At 42.5% G+C, this 21,565-nt stretch overlaps 1 protein-coding gene and 1 long non-coding RNA gene across 4 annotated transcripts in view; one reads left to right on the top strand and one right to left on the bottom strand.

Annotated features, from left to right (window-relative positions):
- The window catches only part of LOC104969435 (uncharacterized), a 76,763-nt gene that overhangs the window by 9,413 nt on the left and 45,785 nt on the right, over positions 1-21,565 (top strand). The gene's annotated exons all lie outside the window — the stretch shown is intronic.
- Positions 1,522-20,552, bottom strand: LOC112447831 (tripartite motif-containing protein 54). 3 transcript variants are annotated; one of them, XM_024996279.2, is made up of 4 exons: positions 20,309-20,549; positions 16,632-16,790; positions 14,537-14,707; positions 1,522-2,253 (listed from the first exon to the last, which is right to left on the bottom strand). In XM_024996279.2, the coding sequence occupies exons 1-4, from the start codon at positions 20,480-20,482 to the stop codon at positions 1,630-1,632; spliced, it is 1,128 nt and encodes a 375-aa protein (XP_024852047.1). In that variant the 5' UTR covers positions 20,483-20,549; the 3' UTR covers positions 1,522-1,629. The 3 variants fall into 3 exon arrangements, with proteins under 3 accessions (XP_024852047.1, XP_024852048.1, XP_024852049.1); XM_024996280.2 differs by lacking the exon at positions 20,309-20,549 and adding an exon at positions 18,296-18,448; XM_024996281.2 differs by lacking the exon at positions 16,632-16,790 and having other exon boundaries at positions 20,309-20,552.

The raw sequence follows: 21,565 nt of genomic DNA, 5'->3' as shown, positions 1-21,565 counted from the left end.
ACTTTGGGGCACTGTTCCTGTCCCACTTGGACCATGGGATTTGGGTCTAGATCAAGCAGAGTCCTTTCCTGAGGATGTCTTAAACAGGAACTGGGAGAAGAGAACCCCTTAGTCCTGGACCCCAAGCTATAATGACAGGGGAGAAGGGATCCTTCTGCAGGAAAGCAGCAAAGCAAGCTTGAGAAGCAGAGACAAAAGAGAGGGGGGCTTCCGGTCACAATTGAGTCTAGTTCCTATCATCCCTGAGGCAGCCCTACCCTTTCCCCAGTGCACAGCTGTGACTAACAATGAGGTAGCGGGAAGGAGAATGGGCTTGAGAATGATACAGATCTGCCACTCTGCGATTTTGGCTGAACCACTGATAACCTTCTGAGTTTCTTCATCTGTGCAGTGGGGACACTATAGCTTACCTCCTAAGATGGGGTGGGGTTCCAATAATGTCATCTATGTGAAGCATTAGATGTAATGCGTGTGCATAACACATGCTACTAAGGATTCCATAAACAGTGAATTTTATGGTAGATGTTTACTAAAAACTGATCAGTTAGAGTTAAGAAGAGTGAGCGCCTTCCTGAAGAATAGTAGCAATGTTCTTTAAGGAGATAAATCCTAATCAGTACTGCCTTCAGAGACTCGGGTAGCCTGGAAGAAGCTAAGCCTCTACCGGGAGGAGCTGGATTTGCATAACAGTTCACCCTTTCAATGACTGTGTCCACTTGGAATATTTACTTAAATTCTCTGACCCTGAGGTTCCTCCTCTAAAATGGAGACACACTCAGTCACGTTTGCCTCTTTGTGATCCCATGGACTGTAGCCCACCAGGTTCCTCTGTCCATGGGGATTCTCTGTCCAGTAGGATTCCCTACTGGAGTGGGTTGCCATGCCGTCCTCCAGGGGATTTTCCCAACTCTACCCAGGGATCGAACCCACGTCTCCCACATTGCAGGCGGATTCTTTACCGATTGAGCCAGCAGGGAAGCCCAAGAATACTGGAGAGGGTAGCCTATCCCTTCTCCAGGGGATCTTCCCGAACCAGGAATCAAACCAAGGTCTTCTGCATTACAGACCTATTCTTTACCAGTTGAGCTACCCAAGAAACCCATCTTTTTCAGTTTTGAGAATGAAAGTAACTCATTAACGTAAGAATGGCTAGTAGTGTTTGTGTCCTAAGCATTCAATAAATTGTATTTATTGTGATGGAAAAACAACAAAAGCCACAGTCCAGAGCTAGCCAAAGGTTTCATTTCTGGGGGAGTCATTGCTATTGTGCTTTCTACTATCTGAGGCTCAACTGAGCTAAAAGTGCACACTAAGTCATCAGAACACAAAGCTTTTCTGTTCAGTTTGTGCCAAGAACTCACCTCCTGCACCACCCACCCCGACTGCCAAATTAGCAGCCCCCATGATTCAAACCCTCCTATGTGAGCTTCAAGCAAGTAGTTTTTAAAGCAGATTTCCATTTAAAAAAGAAGAAAAAAAGGCTTTGGATGATCAACACAAGACCAAAATCAAAAGAGAAACCACAATGTAGAATTTTTTAATTTTCTTTTTAAGAAGCAAAGTCCAGCAACTTTCAAGTTACAGACAAAATGATAAAAGTTGTTGACATCTTGAGACCAAAATAATACCTTACACGGTTGATTCTCTAGAACCAATCTCACTTCCTTGTACTGAGTAAGCATAAGATGGGTTCCTAGGAAGCTTTGCCTCTTGATTTGGTTTTGGCCCTGAGCCCGACACTGCCTTGCACAAAATATCCTCAAGCACTTGTTGCGACAGACGGCCCTGCATGGCACAGCCTGCCTGCCAGGCCTCTTGGAGCCCAGCCATGCTGGCCGGCACTTGGTCAGTCTCAGGCGGGGCAAAGGCAGTGATGTCTATTCCTCTAATGAGCTCTTGAAAATAGCGCCTGATGGAAATAGTGTCCTTGGTGGGGACTGCGGGGGACACGCTGCCCTCCACGAGTCTCTTCATCTCCCCCTTGAGCCTTTTATGCTCGTGGAGAAATTGCACTGTGTTAGCATGATGCTGCAGGAGCATCTTCATCTGCTGGTAAAGCTCTCGGGGGGCTTCAAGTTCCCGGGCAACCAGCTGTAACTTCTCCAGCTTGGAGCAGTGCTCACTCTGCAGTTGCTTTTTCAAGGTGGCAATACGACATTTGATGCCACTGAGCAGGCTGTCTCCGATGGCGTCGATCATGGCCAGTGTGTCAGTGGCGCTGGTAGAGAGTTCCCTGATGAGCTTCTCCATGTCCTGTGGAGGCAGCATGAACATTTCTTAGGAAAGACCTTCAGCATTCAGGCCTGGGCACCTGGTTCATGGCATTGCCTCTTCTCCACTACTGAACCAAGAACTCCTTAGGGGTGGTGCCCACTGCTAGCTGCTAGCCTACTACCCTTTTTTCAACTCTTTCCTACCAGAGAACCCTGATTCTTCCAGCCAGTGATGTGTGGGCAGCTAAAAATACTTACATTCATTTCCTGCTTTCCTTGTAGTTCGGGGTGACAAGGCATGCAACAGAAGCAGAAGTCTGAGTTATTGGGTGCGGCTTCTGGGAAAGCTGCCTAAAAGTAGACAGATGCTTCTGGGACAAGTCTTGATCCTTCCCCTTTCTCCTGCTAGGACCTGGGGTCAATGCCCCATGGAGTAGGCTCCTGGTAACCTTGTGCTGACAGGAGCACGCACGGCAAAGCTAAGAGAAAAGGGTGGAGCATCATGGGGCCACTAAGCTGGCATTCTTGACTTTCTACCTATGCCCATTTCATTAAGTTAAAAAATAAATAGAATCTCTAATTTTTAAAAAAGCTTCAGCTTGTGAATTTCTATTACAATCAAACGTACACCCTTACTAAAAGAATACTCAAGTGGAAGGAGTTACCTGAATATTTTGAAGGGAATGAAATCACAAACCATCCATTGTGATCTTGCTAGAAAAAGTCAAGGTCTCTTACTCTGGACTCTCCATGACCTACAGTGCCCTTCCCCGTCTGGTCAGCTTGTCCTGCAGCTCATCCTGTCAGCCTGAGCTCTGCATCACCTCTGTGATCAGGTCTCCCCTCGGGGGGAAGGAGTGTAGGGGAAACAGTTGTAGAGGCACTCGGAGGTAAGGCCAGGCAGCCCCTAGGTGTGCTTGTGGCTCTTACATCTGAATAGTCCTGCATCTTAGATTCCTACCTTGAGGAAAGGAGATCATGGGTGCTGAAGAGAACTAAATGAGATGATGGACATATAGTGCCTAACACCAGACCAGCATGTAGTAGGCACTTAACAAATTCATCTTCCATGGGATGAAGAGATTCTTCCATTCTATTGATAAATGTTTCTATAGGTCTCATATATGTCACCGTGGCTCCCAATAGTACAATATAATAGTACAATAAGCAGGGTGACAATATAAAGCCTTGACGTACTCTTTTCCCAATTTGGAACCAGTCTGTTGTTCCACGTCCAGTTCTAACTATTGCTTCTTGACCTGCATACAGATTTCTCAGGAGGCACGTCAGGTGGTCGTCTGGTATTCCCATTGCATTAAGAATTTTCCACAGTTTGTTGTGATGCACACAGTCAAAGGCTTTGGCATAGTCAATAAAGCAGAAACAGATATTTTTCTGGAACTCTCTTGTTTTTTCGATGATTCAGCAGATGTTGGCAATTTGATCGCTGGTTCGTCTGCCTTTTCTAAATCCAGCTAGAACATCTGGAAGTTCATGGTTCACATACTGTTGAAGCCTGGCTTGGAGAATTTTGAGCATTACTTTGCCAGCGTATGAGATGAGTGCAATTGTGCGATCGTTTGAGCATTCTTTGGCATTGCCCTTCTTAGGGATTGGAATGAAAACTGACCTTTTCCAGTCCTGTGTCTACTGCTGAGTTTTTCAAATGTGGTGGCATATTGAGTGCAGCACTTTCACAACATCATTTTTTAGGATTTGAAATAGCTCAACTGGAATTCCATCACCTCCACTAGCTTTGTTCATAGTGATGCTTCCTAAGGTCCACTTGACTTCGCATTCCAGAATATCTGGCTCTAGGTGAGTGATCACACCATTGTGGTTATCTGGGTCATGAAGATCTTTTTTGTATAGTTCTTCTGTGTATTCTTGCCACCTCTTCTTAATATCGTCTGCTTCTGTTAGGTCCCTACCATTTCTGTCCTTTATTGTGCCCATCTTTGCATGAAATGTTCCCTTGGTATCTCTAATTTTCTTCGAGATCCCTAGTCTTTCCCATTCTATTGTTTTCCTCTATTTCTTTGCACTGATCACTGAAGAATCAAATGGGTATATCTTTCCTTTTCTCCTTTGCCTTGAGCTTCTCTTGTTTTCTCAGCTATTTGTAAGGCCTCCTCAGACAACCATTTTGCCTTTTTGCATTTCTTTTTCTTGGGTATGGTCTTGATCACTGCCTCCTGTACAATGTCATGAACCTCCATCTATAGTTCTTCAGGCACTGTGTCTATCAGATCTAATCCCTTGAATCTATTTGTCACTTCCACTGTATAATTGTAAGGGATTTGATTTAGGTCTGCATTCAGTTCAGTTCAGTTCAGTCGCTCAGTCATGTCCGACTCTTTGTGACCCCATGAATCGCAGCACGCCAGGCTTCCCTGTCCATCACCAACTCCCAGAGTTCACTCAGACTCATGTCCATCGAGTCAGTGATGCCATCCAGCCACCTCATCCTCTGTTGTCCCCTTCTCCTCCTGCTCCCAATCCCTCCCAGCATCAGAGTCTTTTCCAATGAGTCAGCTCTTCACATGAGGTGGCCAAAGTACTGGAGTTTCAGCTTTAGCATCATACCTTCCAAAGAAATCCCAGGGCTGATCTCCTTCAAAATGGACTGGTTGGATCTCCTTGCAGTCCAAGGGACTCTCAAGAGTCTTCTCCAACACCACAGTTCAAAAGCATCCATTTTTTGGCACTCAGCCTTCTTCACAGTCCAACTCTCACATCCATACGTGACCACAGGAAAAACCATAGCCTTGACTAGACAGACCTTTGTTGGCAAAGTAATGTCTCTGCTTTTGAATATGCTGTCTAGGTTGGTCATAACTTTCCTTCCAAGGAGTAAGCGTCTTTTAATTTCATGGCTGCAGTCACCATCTGCAGTGATTTTGGAGCCCCCCAAAATAAAGTCTGACACTGTTTCCACTGTTTCTCTATCTATTTCCCATGACGTGATGGGACCGGATGCCATGATCGTTTTCTGAATGTTGAGCTTTAAGCCAACTTTTTCACTCTCCTCTTTCACTTTCATCAAGAGGTTTTTTAGTTCACTTTCTGCCATAAGTTTGGTGTCATCTGCATATCTGAGGTTATTGATATTTAAAATGGTGTATAAAATAACCACGTTTATTTAAGAATGTATTCCAATATCAAACAGCAAATTTCAACAATGCAAAACTGCAATTACTTTAATATATTTTCTTTTCTCTTGGGTTTTGAAACCTAGAAGAGGAAGAGCTGAACCAGTTATTTAACTTTTTAAAAAATTACCAAATTGTTTTCCAAAGTGTTTGTACAATTTTACATTCCCAGCAGCAGTGTATGAGAGTTCCTTACCCAGAGTCCCCTACATCCACACAAACACTTGATCTATCATTTCAGATAGATGTGTAGCTGTATCTCATTGTGGTTTTCATTTGCATTTCCCTAATAACTGAGAATCTTTTCATATACTGTTTGCCATCTGCATAGCTCATTTGGTGTAAAGTCTATGCTAATATTTTGCCTATTTTAATTGATTTGTTTGTTTTCTTTTTTTTTTTTTTGGCCACACTCTGAGCCATGCAGGATCTTAGTTCCCTGACCAGGGATTGAACTTGTGCTCCCTGTATTGGGAACGTGGAGTCTTAACCCCTGGACTGCCAGGGAAGTCCCCAAGCTGTTTGTTTTCTTATTGTTGAGTTTTGAGAGTTCTTTATATACTCTTTATCTTTTATCAGATATATTTTTACAGAGATATTTTTCTCCTATGTTTTCTTCTACACATTGTGCGGTTTTAGTTATATATATATATATAGGTCTACTGTCTATGTAGGATTAATTTTTGCATATAGTGTGAAGGATGGATGAAGTTTTGTTTTTCTTTTCCTTCCTTTTCTTTCTTTCTTTGTTGCTGTTGCTACATACAAAATTTCAATTGTTCCAGTACCATTTGTTGAAGAGGCTAGTCTTTCTCCACTGCACTGCTTTTGCAGTTTTGTCAAAACTCAGGTTCTATTTGTGTACAGATTTGTTTCTGGATTCTTTATTTTGTTCCATTGTTTTATTTGTCTGTCTTTATGCCAATACCATGCTCTTTCAATTACCAGAGTTTTAGATTAATTGTTGAATTCAGGTAGAGTTAACCCTACAACTTTATTTCAAATTGTTTTGGTTATTCTATAACCTTTACTTTTGCACACGAGCTTTAGAATCACCCAGTCATTAAAAAAAAAAAAAAAAAAAGTATGCTGGGATGTTAATTGTGATTGCATGAAATCTGTTGAAGTATTTGGGTAGAACTGACATGTCAATAACATTGAGTTTTGCTATGCATGAAGAGTATATATTCTGCCATTTATTTACTAATAGATCCTCTTAATTTCTCTCAGCAATAGTTATATCGTTTTGCTTCTTCCTTTCCTATCTGAATGCTTTTATTTTTCTTGCCTAGTTGTACTGGTTAGAACTCCAGTGCAATGTTAAATTGCAGTGATGAGAACAACATCATTGTCTTATTTCTGATCTTGTTGGGGGTGAATTTATTCAGTGTTGCAAGATTAAGCATGATGTTTGTTGCAGGTTTTCACAGATGCCTTTTATTATCTTCTATGTTGTGGTATAATGGGAAATATATGGCCTTTGTCCCTGGTTCCTGGTACAAAGCTCATAAAATTCTTGGAATTTCCTGAGTGATAGGTATAGATTTTGTTATTCATAATAAGCCCTTTTTAAAAATATATGAGATTATACTAATTACGTGACTCTTGGTGGGTCCCTAGATAGCTTCGGGATGGATCCTGGTTGCGAGAAAGACCAAACATGACTAAAGAGTTGGAACTTTCAGCTCTACCCTCAATCTCTGGGTTTTAGCCCTACCCTCAAACTCTGGGTTTCAGCCCTGCCCTCAACTGGCGGTATAAAACTCTGAGAAGAGGAGAGGGATTAGAGATTGAGTTCAATCACCAATGGCCAATGATTTGATCAGTCGTGCCCTACATAATTGGGGAAGGAAATGGCAACCCACTCCAGTATTCTTGCCTGGAGAATTCCATGGACAGAGGAGCCTGGTGGGCTGCCGTCTTTGGGGTCGCACAGAGTCGGACACGACTGAAGCGATTTAGCAGCAGCAGCAGCCCTACATAATGGAATCTCCACAAAAACCCCTTTAGAAAGGGTTCAGGGAGCTTCCAATTGGTGAACACTGTTATGCTGGGAGGACAGGACACACGGAGAACTCATGCAAGCTACCCCTCTAAATACCCCACAGCTCTTACCTTGTCCTGTGTAACTTTTCTGTTTAGCTGTTGCTGATTTATATCCTTATAATAAAGAAGTAAAAGCAGTAAAGTGCTTTCCTGAGATCTGTGAATCATTCTAATGAATCATCAACCTGAGAAGGGGGTTGTAGGAAACCCAAGTTTATAGCCAGTTAGTCAGAAGTACAGGTGGCAACTTCAGACTTGTGACTGAAATCTGAAGTGAGGGCAGTCTTATAGCATAGCCCTTAACTGGTGAGGTCTGTATTAACTACAGATGGTTAGTGTCAGAACTGAATTAAGTTTTTGGACAATCAGTTTGGCCTCTGAGAACCAGAGCATCTGAGATATTACTAGATTGCTTAGTTTTATCAAATTAATATTGAATTCTTGCAAAAAAGTATTCTGTCTACTGAAATCATATGATTTTTCATTTTTCTTTTGTTATTATAGTGGACTACATTGATTTTTGAATGTTAGCACTGTATTCTGGAGATAAAGCCCCTTTTGCTTGTAATGTATTAGGCCTCTCATATATTTTTGGATATGATCTACAAAATTTTTAAATGAATTATTACATCAGTGTTCATAAAAGATATTGGTTGTAATTTTCTTTGCCTGGTTCTGACTTCAGGATAACCCTGGTCCTATAGAAAGAGTTGGGACAAATTCCCATTTCTTTAATTTTCTGGAAGTTTGTGTATATTTGTTATTGCCTCTTCCTTAAATGTTTGGTCGAATCATCAACAAACCTACATGGGCTTGGAGTTTTTAATGCAAGCAAGTTTTTAACTACAAATTTAACTTCTTTAACAGATAAATGGCTATTATAACATTTCTTCTGGGAGAATTTTGATCATTTGTGTCTTTCACAGAATTTAATCTAAATTGTCGAGTTTATTGCCATAAAATTGTTTGCAGTTGTCCCTTATTATGTGTTGGAGCCACTCCTCAGAAACCTGAAGAGTGATGATGTCACCACAGAAAGATGTGATGAAAAGGGCTATTACATAATGAAGCTTTCTGGAGGAGAGCAGGGCAGCTTCCAACCAGGTCTGAAATAGCTTTAAAGAGCAGAGAAAGCAGATTGGTTTGGAATTTTTATGGTGGTTATGAGCTGTGGAAGGTTCCCACAGCTAAGCTGGGCTTATGTGGTTTGAAATCCTGCAGGTGCCAAAGAAGGTTTGCTTATCAGCTTTTCCAGATTTCAATCAGAAGGGGTAGAGGGAGAAGGAAGGTTTTAAAAGCTGTGAGCAGTTTAACATTAAGCATAGAGTTTGACTGTTGTATTTTAAATACCTATAGAATTTGTAGTGATGTTACCTCTCTTATTCCTGGTTTTGGTAAATAATGTTCTCTCTCCTCTCACCATCTCTATTTCCTTGAGTAGTCTGGCTAGAAGTTTAATTCTGTTGATCTTCTTGAAGAACTAGTTTTTGGTTTTATTTATTTTCTCTATTGTTTTTGGTTTTCTAGCTCATTTTTTTCTGCTCTGTCTTTATTATTTCTTTTATACTGCTTACTTGGATTACTTCACTCTTTCTTTTTGCACTTTCCTAAGGTGGGAGCTGAGATCAGTAATACCAAGTCTTATTATTTTCTAATTTAAATTTCCCACGTGCTGCTTTAGTGGCAACCCATAATACTGATACGTTTTGCTTTCATTTTTATCCAGTGCAAAATACTTTATAATCTCCATTTTGGTTTTTCTTTGACCTATGAGTTAATCAATACATGTTATTTAATTTCCAAAAATCTGTAAGTTATTCATTTCTAATTTAATTCTGTTGTCATCAGAGAAACTCAACATTTGAAAAACTAGGATCATGGCATTCCAGTCCCATCATTTCACAGCAAATAGAAGGGGGAAAAGTGGAAACAGTAACAGATTGTATTTTCTTGGGCTCCAAAATCACTGCGGATGGTAACCGCAGCCATGAAATTAAAAGACACTTGCTTCTTGGAAGGAAAGCTATGACAAACCTAGACAGTGTATTAAAAAGCAGAGACAACTTTGCCAATGAAAGTCCATGTAGTCAAAGCTACGGTTTTTCCAGTAGTCGTGTACAGATGTGAGAACTGAACCATGTAAAAGGCTAAATGCCAAAGAACTGATGCTTTTGAATTCTCCAGTGGTTCTGGAGAAGACTCTTGAGAGTCCCTTTGATAGCAAGGAGATCAAACCAATCAATCCTAAAGGAAATCTACCCTGAATATTCATTGGAAAGACTAATGCTGAAGATGAAGCTCCAGTACTTTAGCCACCTGAGGAGAAGAGCCGACTCATTATAAAAGACCCTGATTCTGGTAAAGATAGAAGGCAGGAGGAGAAGAGGGTGACAGAAGATGAGATGGTTGGATAGCATCACTGACTCCAAGGACATGAGTTTGAGCAAACTCTAGGAGATAATGAGAACTGGGAAGTCTGGTGCACTGCAGTCTATGGGGTCACAAAGAGTTGGGCATGACTTAGCAACTAAACAGGGAACGTACTTTGTATAAATTGAATTTTTAAAAACGTTTAAAAAATAATTTTATTTATTTATTTATTGGCTGTGCAGACTTCTCTCTAGTTGCAGTGAGTGGTGGCTACTGTGGTTGCAGTGCACGGGGTTCTTACTGCAGTGGCTTCTCTTGTTGCAGAGTACAGGCTCTAGGGCTTGTGGGCTTCAGTAGTTTCGGCTTGAGGGCTCAGTGGTTGCGGTTTCCAGACTCTAGAACACAGGTTCAATAGCTGTGGCACACGGGCGTAGTTGCTCCATGGCATGTGGGATCCTCCTGGACCAGGGATTGAACCCATGTCTCCTGTATTGGTAGGAGGATCCTTTACCATTGAGCCAACAGAAAAGCCCCAAATCCTTTTAAATTTGTTGATACTTGTTTTATGGTCTATCTTGGTGAGCTGTGTGAACTTGAGAATGTGTTCTATTGTTGTTGGGGGGGAATGTTCCATACATGTTAGTCAGGCCTGATTAACAATGTTGTTCAAGCTATATATTTGCAGAATTCCTGCATACCTGTTCTATCAGTTATCAAGAAAAAGATATTGAAAATTATTGATTTGTCTATTTCTCCTGGTAGTTTTATCGGTTTTTGCTTTATATATTTTGAAGATTCCTTATTAAATGCATAAACATTTCAGACTGTTTTTATTCTCTTGATTAATTGATCCATTTACGAAAATGAAATTACCTTCTTTCTCCTTGGTATTAATAATATTATTTGGCCTGAAATCTTCTTTGCCTGATGTTAATAGAGCCACTCTGGCTTCTTTTGACTCATATTAGCATGACATGTCTCTTTCCATTCTTTCACTTTTAACCTATTTGTGTCTTCATATAAAGCACAGTTATCCGAGTTGGGTCTTGATTTTTTTTTTTTTCACTATGATGAAAGCCTTTTTAATTGGAGTGTTTAGACCATTTTCAGTTGATGTGATTACTGATATGGCTAGATTTGAGTTTTATCATCTTGCTATTTGCTTCGATTTGCCCAATCTGGTTTTTGTTCCCTTCCTCCTCTCTTTCTACCTTCTTTAGGATTAATTGTGTATCTTTTATAATCCTATTTTATCTCCACTGCTGGCTTATTAGCAATAACTCTTTACTATTTTAGTGGTTGCTTGAGGGCTTATGGGCTTCCCTGGTGGCTCAAATGGTAAAGAATCTGCCTGCAATGCAGGAGACCCAGGTTTGATTCCTGGGTCGGAAAGATCCCCTGGAGAAGGGAATGTCTATCCAGTCCAGTCTTCTTGCCTGGGAAATCCCATAAACAGAGGAGCCTGGCATGCTTAGTCCATGGCATTGCGAAGAATCAAACGCAACTGAGGGACTTTCACTTTCTTGAGGGCTTATAGCACACATCTTTAACTTATCACAGTCTACCTTCATCTCACTTCACATGTAGTATAAAACCCTTATCGTACTGTACCTCCATGATGTCTCTCCTAAGCTCATGCTATTATTGTCATGTACTTTACTTTTACATGTAATGAACGTCATATGACATTGTTATTTTAAAAACAGTGAGTTATGTTTTGAAAGATTTAAATAATATGAAAACAATCTTACATATTTACGGTTTTCTTTGCCATTTCTGGTGTCCTTTATTCCTTTTAGATTCAGATTTTCCTTCTGCCTGAAGGACTTCCTATAACATTTCTTATAGTGTGAATCTGCTGGTGATGAATTCTTTCAGCTTTTGAAAGAAAGTGTTTTTATTTTGTCTTCATATTTGAAAGATATTTTCACTAGATACAGAATTCTAGGTTGACTTTTTTAAACTGATATTTTAAAGATTTTTCTCCACTGTCTTCATGCTTGGATTGTTTCCAGCAAGAAAGCAGATGTCATCCTTATTTTTGTTCTTCTGTGTGAAATATGTGTGTGTTTTTACCTTTGGGTGCTGTTAATATTTTCTCTTTATCACTGGCTTCAGCAATTTGACTATGATGTACTCTGGTATAGTTTTAGCCATATTTATTTTACTAGATGTTTGTCAAATTTCTTGGATGTATTTTTTTAATATAGTTTTCATCAAGTTTGGTAAATATTTGGCCATTATTTTTTAAGATAGTTTTCCTGTCCTTCCCCCACCCCATCATTTCCTTCAGGGACTTCAATTAGTCAAATATTGGGACACGAAGCTCTTCCCCTGCTAAGTAATTCTGTTTTAAAAAAAATTCTCACTCCTCTCTGGGTTTCATTTTGAGTAATTTCTATTGCTATGTCTTCAATTTCACAAAGCTTTTCTTCTCAGTGACTAACCTGCTGTTAATCCCACTAAGCGTATTTTTCTCTCATATCCAGAAATTTGATTTGAATCTTTTTTATATCTTCCTTGTCTCTAACTTTTTGAAATATGGACTACAATTACAATAATTATAATTATAAATATAATTTAGCAACTGAAAAAACCAACAAATTATTATTTTCATTATGGGTCATATTTTCCTGCTTCTTTGCTTGCCTGGTAATCTTTGATGTCATACATTGTGATTTTTTACCTTGTTTGATGTTGTATATTTTTACATTCCTATAAATCTTAATATTTTGGGAGGATACAGTTAAGTTACTTGGAAAAAATGATCTTTTAGTGCTTGCTTCCCTGGTGGCTCAGATGGTAAAGAATCTGCCTGCCAATGCAGGAGACCTGGGTTTGATCCCTGGGTTGGGAAGATCACCTGGAGAAAGGAATAACTACCCACTCCAGTGGTCTTGCCTGGATAATCCCATGGACAGAGGAGCCTATAGTCCTCGGGGTCGCAAAGAATCGGACACGACTGAGTGACTAACACTTTCATTTTCACTTCATTATTTATTAGGTGACTCTGGAGCCATGCTCATTCTGGGACTAAGACTTCCTGAGTACTCACTTCAATGTCTCATGATTTACAAGTTTTTCCAATCTTGTTAGTGGGAACAGGCTTTGTTCTGATTCTGTTTGAGCTCCAAGCACTGCCCTCAATCTTTTCCTGTGGAGCCTTTCATGGCATAAGGTAATTTTCTCACAGACAGGTGCTGAGCTCTGTTGAACACTCAAAGGAGACTCTGCAGATCTCTGGTTTGTCTCTCTGTGCAGTGCTCTCTTCTCTGAACTCTGTCTTATGCACTTGAAATGTCTTGACCTCCCCAGAGGCTCAGTTCCATCTCCTAAATTCAAAGAATCTGCCAGGCTTTGCTTGGGTTCCCTCTTTCCACCCTTTCAAGCTCTCTCAAGGCAGTAAGTTGTAGCAACTGTAGAGCTAATCTTGTGTATCTCCTGTCTCTCAGAGATTAGTATCTTTTATTTCTTGAGGTCCAGTGTCTTGAAAACTGTTGTTCCATATATTTTTGTTTATTTTGTTTTATTTTTCCAGAAGGGAGAATAAATTCAGACTTTGTTACTCTATCTGGATCAGATGAGGAAATAATAAAAATCCAATTTTAACCAATATTTGGTATTTAGAAGAAGATCTATAAAAGTCAGCTATGATAGACAGAGATATTCTGCCCCAATCCCCCTTTCCAGAGAGGACTTACTGCCTGTTGAGGTATGACCAGCCTCCAGGTGTCAAATCCTTTGGGATTGCTGTGCCCTTCCCACATCAGCCTACATTTGGAGGCTGAGCAAAAGGACCTACAGTCTCCTGCCCATTGCAGCTCAACATAGAGTACTCTAATGGGCAAAGCTGGATCAGGCAATGCTTGTCAGGCCTGTGGTGTAGTTTGCCTTCTCCTCTGTTTCATCTACCTCCTCCTACTCTTACAGATGGCAGTCTTGGATATCTTGTACCCCAAACTCTGTCTCAGCTTCTGTTTCCAGAGACTCAACCTATGATACCAAATGTTAGGTGGCTAGTGTGGCCCAGTCCCCAGCAGCCTCTGCCTTGGCCATTCTGCAGGTGTCCCTTCTCTACAAAAGCTAAAGTTTAGAATTTGTTTCTCAAAGACTATCTAGTCTTCAGTGTGTGTGTGTGTGTGTGTGTGTGTGTGACTTAGAAAATTTTGTTCTCTTGACAAATGTATCCAGAGATTGATTCCTAATATCTAAGTTTTCGGGGGCGGGAGAAAGTTATAAAATAAGGAAAATATACCATAGAAGCTAGGATGCATCTTACTTTGTCATCTTAAAAGAGTTAAGTGAAGTGAAAGTCACTCAGTCATGTCTGACTCTTTGCGACCCATGGACTATACTGTTCATGGACTTCTCCAGGCCCGAATACTGGTATGGGTAGCCATTCCCTTCTCCAGGGGATCTTCCCAACCCAGAGATAGAACCCAGGTCTCTCACACTGTAGGTGGATTCTTTACCAGCTGAGCCACCAGGGAAGCCCAAAAGAGTGAAATGGCCATTAAATGATCATTTTGGAATCCCTTTAAGCAAACAGAATTCAACCATTTCTCAACATGCACATTTCAAAACTTGACATATTTCACAACACACTTAAGGAGACTCACTCTCTAGAGAATTTCTCCCTCATATTTAAATACTGCTTTTGTTAATGTAGTGTCCTCAAGAGAACAGCAGTCATTTGAATGGAAGCCAAATATTGCCCTGCTGTTGGAGAAAAGACATGAGCCATATGAGCCATACCTGTACTGCCTGTGCCGCGCTCTCAGATTTCTGCAGCACCAGCTGAATATCCTTAGCAAAGTTCACTTTCCTCTCTGCATAGGCATCAGAAATCTTGGCTACTGGGTGAGTCTTGTGGTCCCCAAAGAGCTTGCACATTCCACATATTGGTTCTTCATCACTTAGGCACATCTGATTGACAAAAGAAAAGTCAATGACACTTATTTCCCTTCTTATTCCAGTCCTACACACTCAGAACCTTCTGTAACCTCAGGCTACTGAATGTATTCTTAAGCAGGTATCAAAAGTCAGTTGCACAGGAGGCTTGATGTATGGAAGACAGAGATGGTGGTAGTACCAGGATGCTTGAATGATAATTTAGTAAGCACATACCACACTTGGTTTTTCTTGGACTCCTCATAATGACCCTTTGATTTGGATAGTATTGTGTCCATTTTACAGGGGAGAAAGCTGAAAAGTCTCCAAGTTGTTAAATGATTTGCCCAAGGACACAATGCCATGAAGGGATAGAACTGGGGTTAGAAGCAAAGTCATTTCCACTTGGCCAAGCCAAGGGCTGTTATAAAGATTAAATATGATGCATGGAACATGCTTGGTATGCAATCTGGCACTCGGCAGACATTATACACATGGTAGCTACCAATAATATCATAAAGACTTCAACAAAGTTGACCCTGCTACAGGCTCAAGATAAACTGGGCCTATTTTAGATGAAAGGGATTGAGTAGGACCTCACTGTCCTGCTGGCCCCTTCACTTGGCTAATGGGAGCCTTGGAATGAAACCTTATGAATGAAATGAAAACTTACTAGTGAAAACTTGAAATCTCAGAAAGGGAGGTTACTGCTGAGGGTGAGAGAACCACTGAGAATTTGTGATAAATGAAACTGATTTTCAAAGGCAGAATTCAACAAGAATACCAAATCACATTGTATTCTCTTGGGTCCTCTTAGTGGCCTGAGCTAGCCTGCCCCAAACATTCCATTTATGTCCTTGCACGAGGAGGGGTGGCTGGAAGAAACAGAGCAGAAGCTGGTGGAGCTCAGAATAGCCCGGGAAAGTGGCTGAGGGTGGCGACTCACAAAGAAACCCTGCCCTCTGAGGACAGACCCTGGATATTCTGCCCTAAAGGGCTGGGGGCCCTGGAGCGATGAAGCCCTCACAGAGCTCCATCTATGCTTTAGGAGTTGGCTGCAGAGCTCAAGCTAGAGCCAATTATAAAGACTCAGGAAAGCTTTTGACCTTCTCCAAGGAAACCACTAACTTAGTTCACCCCTGACCTTTATCAAAGCAACCTAAACCTGGTGGGTGCTGCATAGTCTGTGAGACGTGGGAGCTGCCTCATGCTGTCCCTCCAGGGCTGCTGGGGAAAGCAAACAGGCTCAAGGTTGTGTACAGGCTTTGTTGACTGTGACGAATGAAAGCTAAAGTGATGTTATGTCTGATTCATATCTGAGTTATATTTGACATGGAGATCATCCTAAAGCTATTACCAAAGGGGCAGATTACATGTATCAAATCACCTGTGAAGATCTCTTAGCTGGGGAACATGGAATTAGAGTGGGGTACACATGGTTTTATTTAAATCACACTGTAGACACGTGTGTATAAACATATAACATGTATAGCATCATACAGAGTACAGTAAAGAGTTAATATGACATATTGTATCAAAAACTCATGCTTAAGATTAAACATCAGAGTCATACACAGCTCTCCAAACGGGATGTGGCCAAAAGGAGGAATGGCAGATTCCTGGTCCCATCTTACCCTACCCTCTCTCTCTGCGTGATCATGGGTAGCTAAATTCTCATAGATCTGACTATCATGCAACTTCTTTGTAACTATGTGAGCCTGTCTATCTGTGGTCCCTTTAATCTTGCTGCAGTTTACCTGACTGAATACCACACACACACACCAAACCCTGGGCTCCATCACTAAGAATGAAGGTAGCGTTGATATGTGCATTTGTCTGGAAAGTAATCCTCTACTATACTCCTAAGCAAATATCTGATTTCAACAATAGGTTGCTGAGTAATTTGACAGATTGGGTAGCTAAGCAAGAATAAAATAAAATTAAAAGTGTGATTGAATACCAGATTCACACTTTCTCCATGCTTTTCACATGTCTGAGCAAGTTGATTTTGCTCCTTGGTGTGAAGAGTCTCAAGTTCTTCCTTAAACTTCTCCAGTATGTTTTCAGCCAAGATGTTCCTCTGCAATCCGTTTGTTCCCCTTCCCCTCAAATAAATGACCTAAAACACAGAACCGGCATGAGCTTGTGGCAAATTCCCATCATCAACTGTGACATCGTCATGGGGAAGGATGAGACACCGCCCTTCCTGCACATAAACACCAGTGAGCGGGAAGACAGCCCAGGCCACCCCTCCAGGCTTTCAAAAGGAAATGACTGTGAAGACTCCTCATCCCTGTAGAATATCTCCTCCTGCTCCAAAGCACTCTCACCTGAGCAAGTAAGTGCACCATCTACAGAGGCAATCATCACAGACTCCATCAGATGGAGCAGGAATCTGCCTTCTTTGACCTTGTAAGTCTTGGTTAGCACCTGCTCTGTCTCCTGGGGACATTCAGGCCAGTGGGAAGACAGACCTTCATGAAGGACTGTGTGCTTGGATGTATAGGGGAGCACAGAGAAGGAAGGACTAACTCTCCTTGGGGTGACAGAGGAGAGCATGACTGGAGTCTCAAGAAGATGCCTAAATTAAGCATTGAAGACCAAAGCATATTAGCCACATCTTTTATTTACTGTGTCCTGATGTTCTGGCATCTGGGGCTTGGGATGAGCCCCTTCCCATTGGCTAGCCAGTTCCTACAGACAGTAAAGGATTCACCTGGGGGCATTCATTTTACATGCAAACTGACGAATCAGGGGTCCACACCCCAACCACCTCCTTTATATTTGCTGTTCCCCTACCCACTGCCCTAGCCATTCAGGGCCAGATACTAGATATATAGGGGCAACCCCATGTCCCAGAGGCCACTGAAATTGTTCAAGCTGGCCAATCCTAAGCCTTCTCACCATACCTACCTGTTTTCTTCCTGCAGAAACCAAACAAAAGTCTTTCTTGTCCACATTTCCCCATCCCCCTGTTTCCTGACCCACTCTGATTTCCACATGTGGCCCACTGTGATGTGGTGTGGCCCCTCCTCTTGGGGTCTATGAGTTACAAGCTATTTCTCAATGGCAATCATCTCCTGATCTGTTTGTCTTGTCATACCCAAATAATAACAAGGTAAAAAAGCCAAGGCTACATGCCACCCTGAGGTACCATCGCAGTCCACTCATCTGTCAATAACCTTAAATTCCACTTGTTTAATAAACTTTCATTGAGCACCTGCCATGCTGGGAATGTGATAGTGAACAGGACAGTGCACCTGGCCCTACCCTCAGGGGTTTATATACTAGAGAGGGGAACAGACGCCAAACAACCTATGTGCCAGCTATAGCCACTGATTTCCAACCAGACAATCTAAACCCTTCTTGGACCCAGTTATTTCTTCTGCAAAACTAACCCATGGTAAAAGAAGTCTTAACAGTGTCTTGTGTGTGTGGTGGGGGGACGCACATGAAGTGAAGAAAATGTTCTAGACGTTGGTCCAGGAGGGGCTTATATGGAAATATACATATGTGCTTTATTGGGACAAAGTGTACCTCAGATGTCCTCAATTTAGCAACTAAACGACAACAACAAATACCTCAGATGTGTGCATCACACACTTTACTGTGTGTATTTTATACCTCGAGGGAAGAAAGGTGGGTGAACTTAAACGTCGTGACTTGAATTTTCAGCCTCGGTTTCATTATCTGCAAATAGAAATCCAGCCCGTTCTCTCCAGAAATGCTTAGATTCCTATTTGGGAATATGCATTAAAGGAATTACTATCATTATTGTTACAGTGAATTTTCAGTTACTTCTTTGAAAAAAAGTGCCTATTTAAGCTTGAGGGAGAAGGCGATGGCACCCCACTCCAGTACTCTCACCTGGGAAATCCCATGGACGGCGGAGCCTGGTGGGCTGCAGTCCATGGGGTCGCTAATAGTCGGACATGGCTGAGCGACTTCACTTTCACTTTTCACTTTCATGCATTGGAGAAGGAAATGGCAACCCACTCCAGTGTTCTTGCCTGGAGAATCCCAGGGACGGGGGAGCCTGGTGGGCTGCCATCTATGGGGTCGCGCAGAGTCGGACACGACTGAAGGAACTTAGCAACTTAAGCTTGGGGAGGGGGTTCCATAAAGTGGGCAGTCTTAAATTTAGAGATTATCTTGCCCGTAATCCTTATATAGTAAATGTTAACATATTTTTTTTTCTTCGAGATTGTCCCTCTCTCTAGACCGAGGAGCTGGGCTTCTCAGCCCTCCTCAACCAGCATGCCATTTCTAAAAGGTTTACACCCTGCTCAGAATTTCCCTGGCCCCTCTGGGAAGAGAAAAAAAATTCGTCTTTAGAGGGGCCGGTCCTGAGTTTAAACCCCAGGCTAGCCATCGCTACAAAATGAAAAGCATAAGTAAATCTAAGCATCTGGTGTTTTTGAACTGCTGCCCCGCAGCTCTATACACACATTCTCTCACACACAACCTTCTCACTGGCGCCCTAGCCCCCGTATTCAGTTGATTACCATTGGAGAGCCGGCACCTGCCTCTCCAATCGGCCTACCCTCCGTTCCTACTGACACAGAACCCTTCATAACTTCCCTCTTCCTGCAATCCATTCATTTTATATTTTCTTCCTTCCTTCCACAAATACCCAAAGGACCTGGAGAAACACCAATCACAGTACTTTCATGCTACCTGGGGAGAGAAACACCACACAAGTCATTGTCCAACAAGTTTCCATGAGAATACATACTGCAGATAACAGTAGTTTCAACACCAGTGCTATATGACCTTTTCCAGGTTAAACATTTCTCCTGGCCCCACTGCTTACAGGACAGCATGCAAAGAAAGCCTTTTGCATGACATGTAAGACCTCCTTCAACATGCCCTGACCTGTCCTCCTAATGGATGCCCTAAGTGCCCTGGCAGCTCCCACAACCCCACACCAAAGCCTTCTTATTTACTAACCAACTCTAAGCAATCTGGCTGCAGGCCCCCCTTTAGGCCCTTGGTATCTGCTATCCTCTCTTCATCTGCCCTGCTTTGTAGTCTCTCCCCAGCTGTCAGCTCCTCTGCAGTCTTTTGTGTCTCCACTGAAGGGTCTCTCACTGTATAGAGAGCCACTGGCTCCTACAAGGATGTGTCTTGTCATCTCTGTATCCCTGGGATCCTGGCAGTGACAAGGCCCCTGGCAGGTGCTTGAAAATGTCCCCCTACCCCAGCACATACTGAATAAGTGAAAGCTGGTGTATTTTATCTCTTGGCAGTTCTGTTAGAACCTTCTAACATTAAACCACAGTGCATATCTTCCTGTAGCTCCTATCCTGGGTCCCACCATGTCTTCTAAGCCTGCTCCCCCCAAAATCCATTGATGTGCTTAGTCACTCAGTCATGTCCAACTCTCTGTGACCCCGTGAACAGTAGCCCACCAGGCTCTTCTGTCCATGGGATTCTCCAGGCAAGAATACTGGAGTGGATTGCCATTTCCTTCTCTAGAAATCTGCTGATAACCCTTCACAGATGTGAGTTCTGGCCAGACAGTCTTCATTTTGCAGGCCAAATAACCTTAGCTCTTTTATTGCATAGATTCAAAGATGTGTTGACCAGAAAGAAATCTGCTATGTCAGCAGCAGAAGGGCCCCCAGCCTCTCTTACTTTCCTACACACTGGGCAGCAGAACTGTCCGTTGACGTGGGTGCAGTTCTGGCACACCAAGATCAGCTCCAGGCACTGTTTGCAGAAGTTGTGGGAGCAGGAGAGGAGCAGCACGGGCGGCGTGAACAGCTCCATGCACACGGGGCAGGACAGCACCGCACTCAGGGCCTCCATGGTGTCCACAGCTGTCTGCCTCCCCCAGGCGGCCAGCCCCCGCCAGGCTTCTAGAACAGGCGTGGAATGCAGTCACAATAGACACAGCCGGGCTTTCCTCAGAGGATAGAAGGCGCAAGGGGCCTCCAGACACTCGGGGCCCCAGGATGTATTAGCAGGGAGGTGGCAGACCATGCCCTGCCAGGGATATCCAGCCCACAGCTTATTTTTGGTACAACTCACAAGACACAAATATTTTTCACGTTTTAAGGCATTGTAAAAAACAACAAAAAAATCAAGAATATGTAATGTGCTTAGTTGTTCAGTTGTGTCCGACTCTGTGTGACCCCATGTACTGTAGCCTGCCAGGCTCCTCTGTCCGTGGGGATTCTCCAGGTAAGAATACTGGCCCTTCCTCCAGAGGATTTTCCTAACCCAGGGATCAAACCCAGGTCTCCTGCATTGCAGGCAGATTCTTTACCTTCTGAGTCACGAGAGAAGCCCAAGAATATGTAATAGAAGCCATACTTGATCTACAAAGTCTTAAATATTTACTTTCCAGCTCTTTACTGAGAGTTTTCTGACTCTGCCTAATTTAGAAGATAAACATAACTGGAATCCAGTCCACCTCATATGCATACTTTCAGCTTTAGGATTTGGTGGGATTGAGTGAGGAACAGGAAGCCTGCCTCTATCTAGCTCACAGTCTATGAGCTGGGTGATTATAAGCAGTGACTACTAGCCTTTCTCCTGTTTCTTCACCCACAGTATGTGGAACTGGGTCCTCGCTAATCCCTACCAGCCCTGTAACTCTGTGCATCTAGTCTGGCTTTCCTAACCTCCACCCCTGTCACAAAGGGGGCAGTTTTAGAGGTCTTACCTGGACTGTGGGTTCTTCGGAAGATGAACTAGTCTTAAAAAGAAGCATTGATTGGACACTCAGACTGGGCCAGGCAGTTGTCACGTTGCGTGAGTGCTCAGTAGCTCAGTCGTGTCTAACTCTGGGAGACCCCATGAACTGTAGCCCACCAGGCTCCTATGTTCATGGGATTCTCCAGGCAGTAATACTGGAGTGGGTTGCCATGCCCTCCTCCAGGGGAATCT

Source organism: Bos taurus, chromosome 8, assembly GCF_002263795.3.
Source record: "Bos taurus isolate L1 Dominette 01449 registration number 42190680 breed Hereford chromosome 8, ARS-UCD2.0, whole genome shotgun sequence".
NCBI lineage: Eukaryota > Metazoa > Chordata > Mammalia > Artiodactyla > Bovidae > Bos > Bos taurus.
This window is presented reverse-complemented; position numbering and strand designations above follow the sequence as displayed.

Coding starts and splice junctions, on each gene's coding strand:
- LOC112447831 (XM_024996279.2), bottom strand. CDS start 20,482: ATGGAGGCCCTGAGTGCGGTGCTGTCCTGCCCCGTGTGCATGGAGCTG. Junction 16,791..20,308: donor GCTGCCCAGTGTGTAGGAAA/GTAAGAGAGGCT, acceptor TCTGTGTTTTAG/GTCATTTATTTGAGGGGAAG. Junction 2,254..14,536: donor GCGCGGCACAGGCAGTACAG/GTATGGCTCATA, acceptor CTGCCTCCACAG/GACATGGAGAAGCTCATCAG.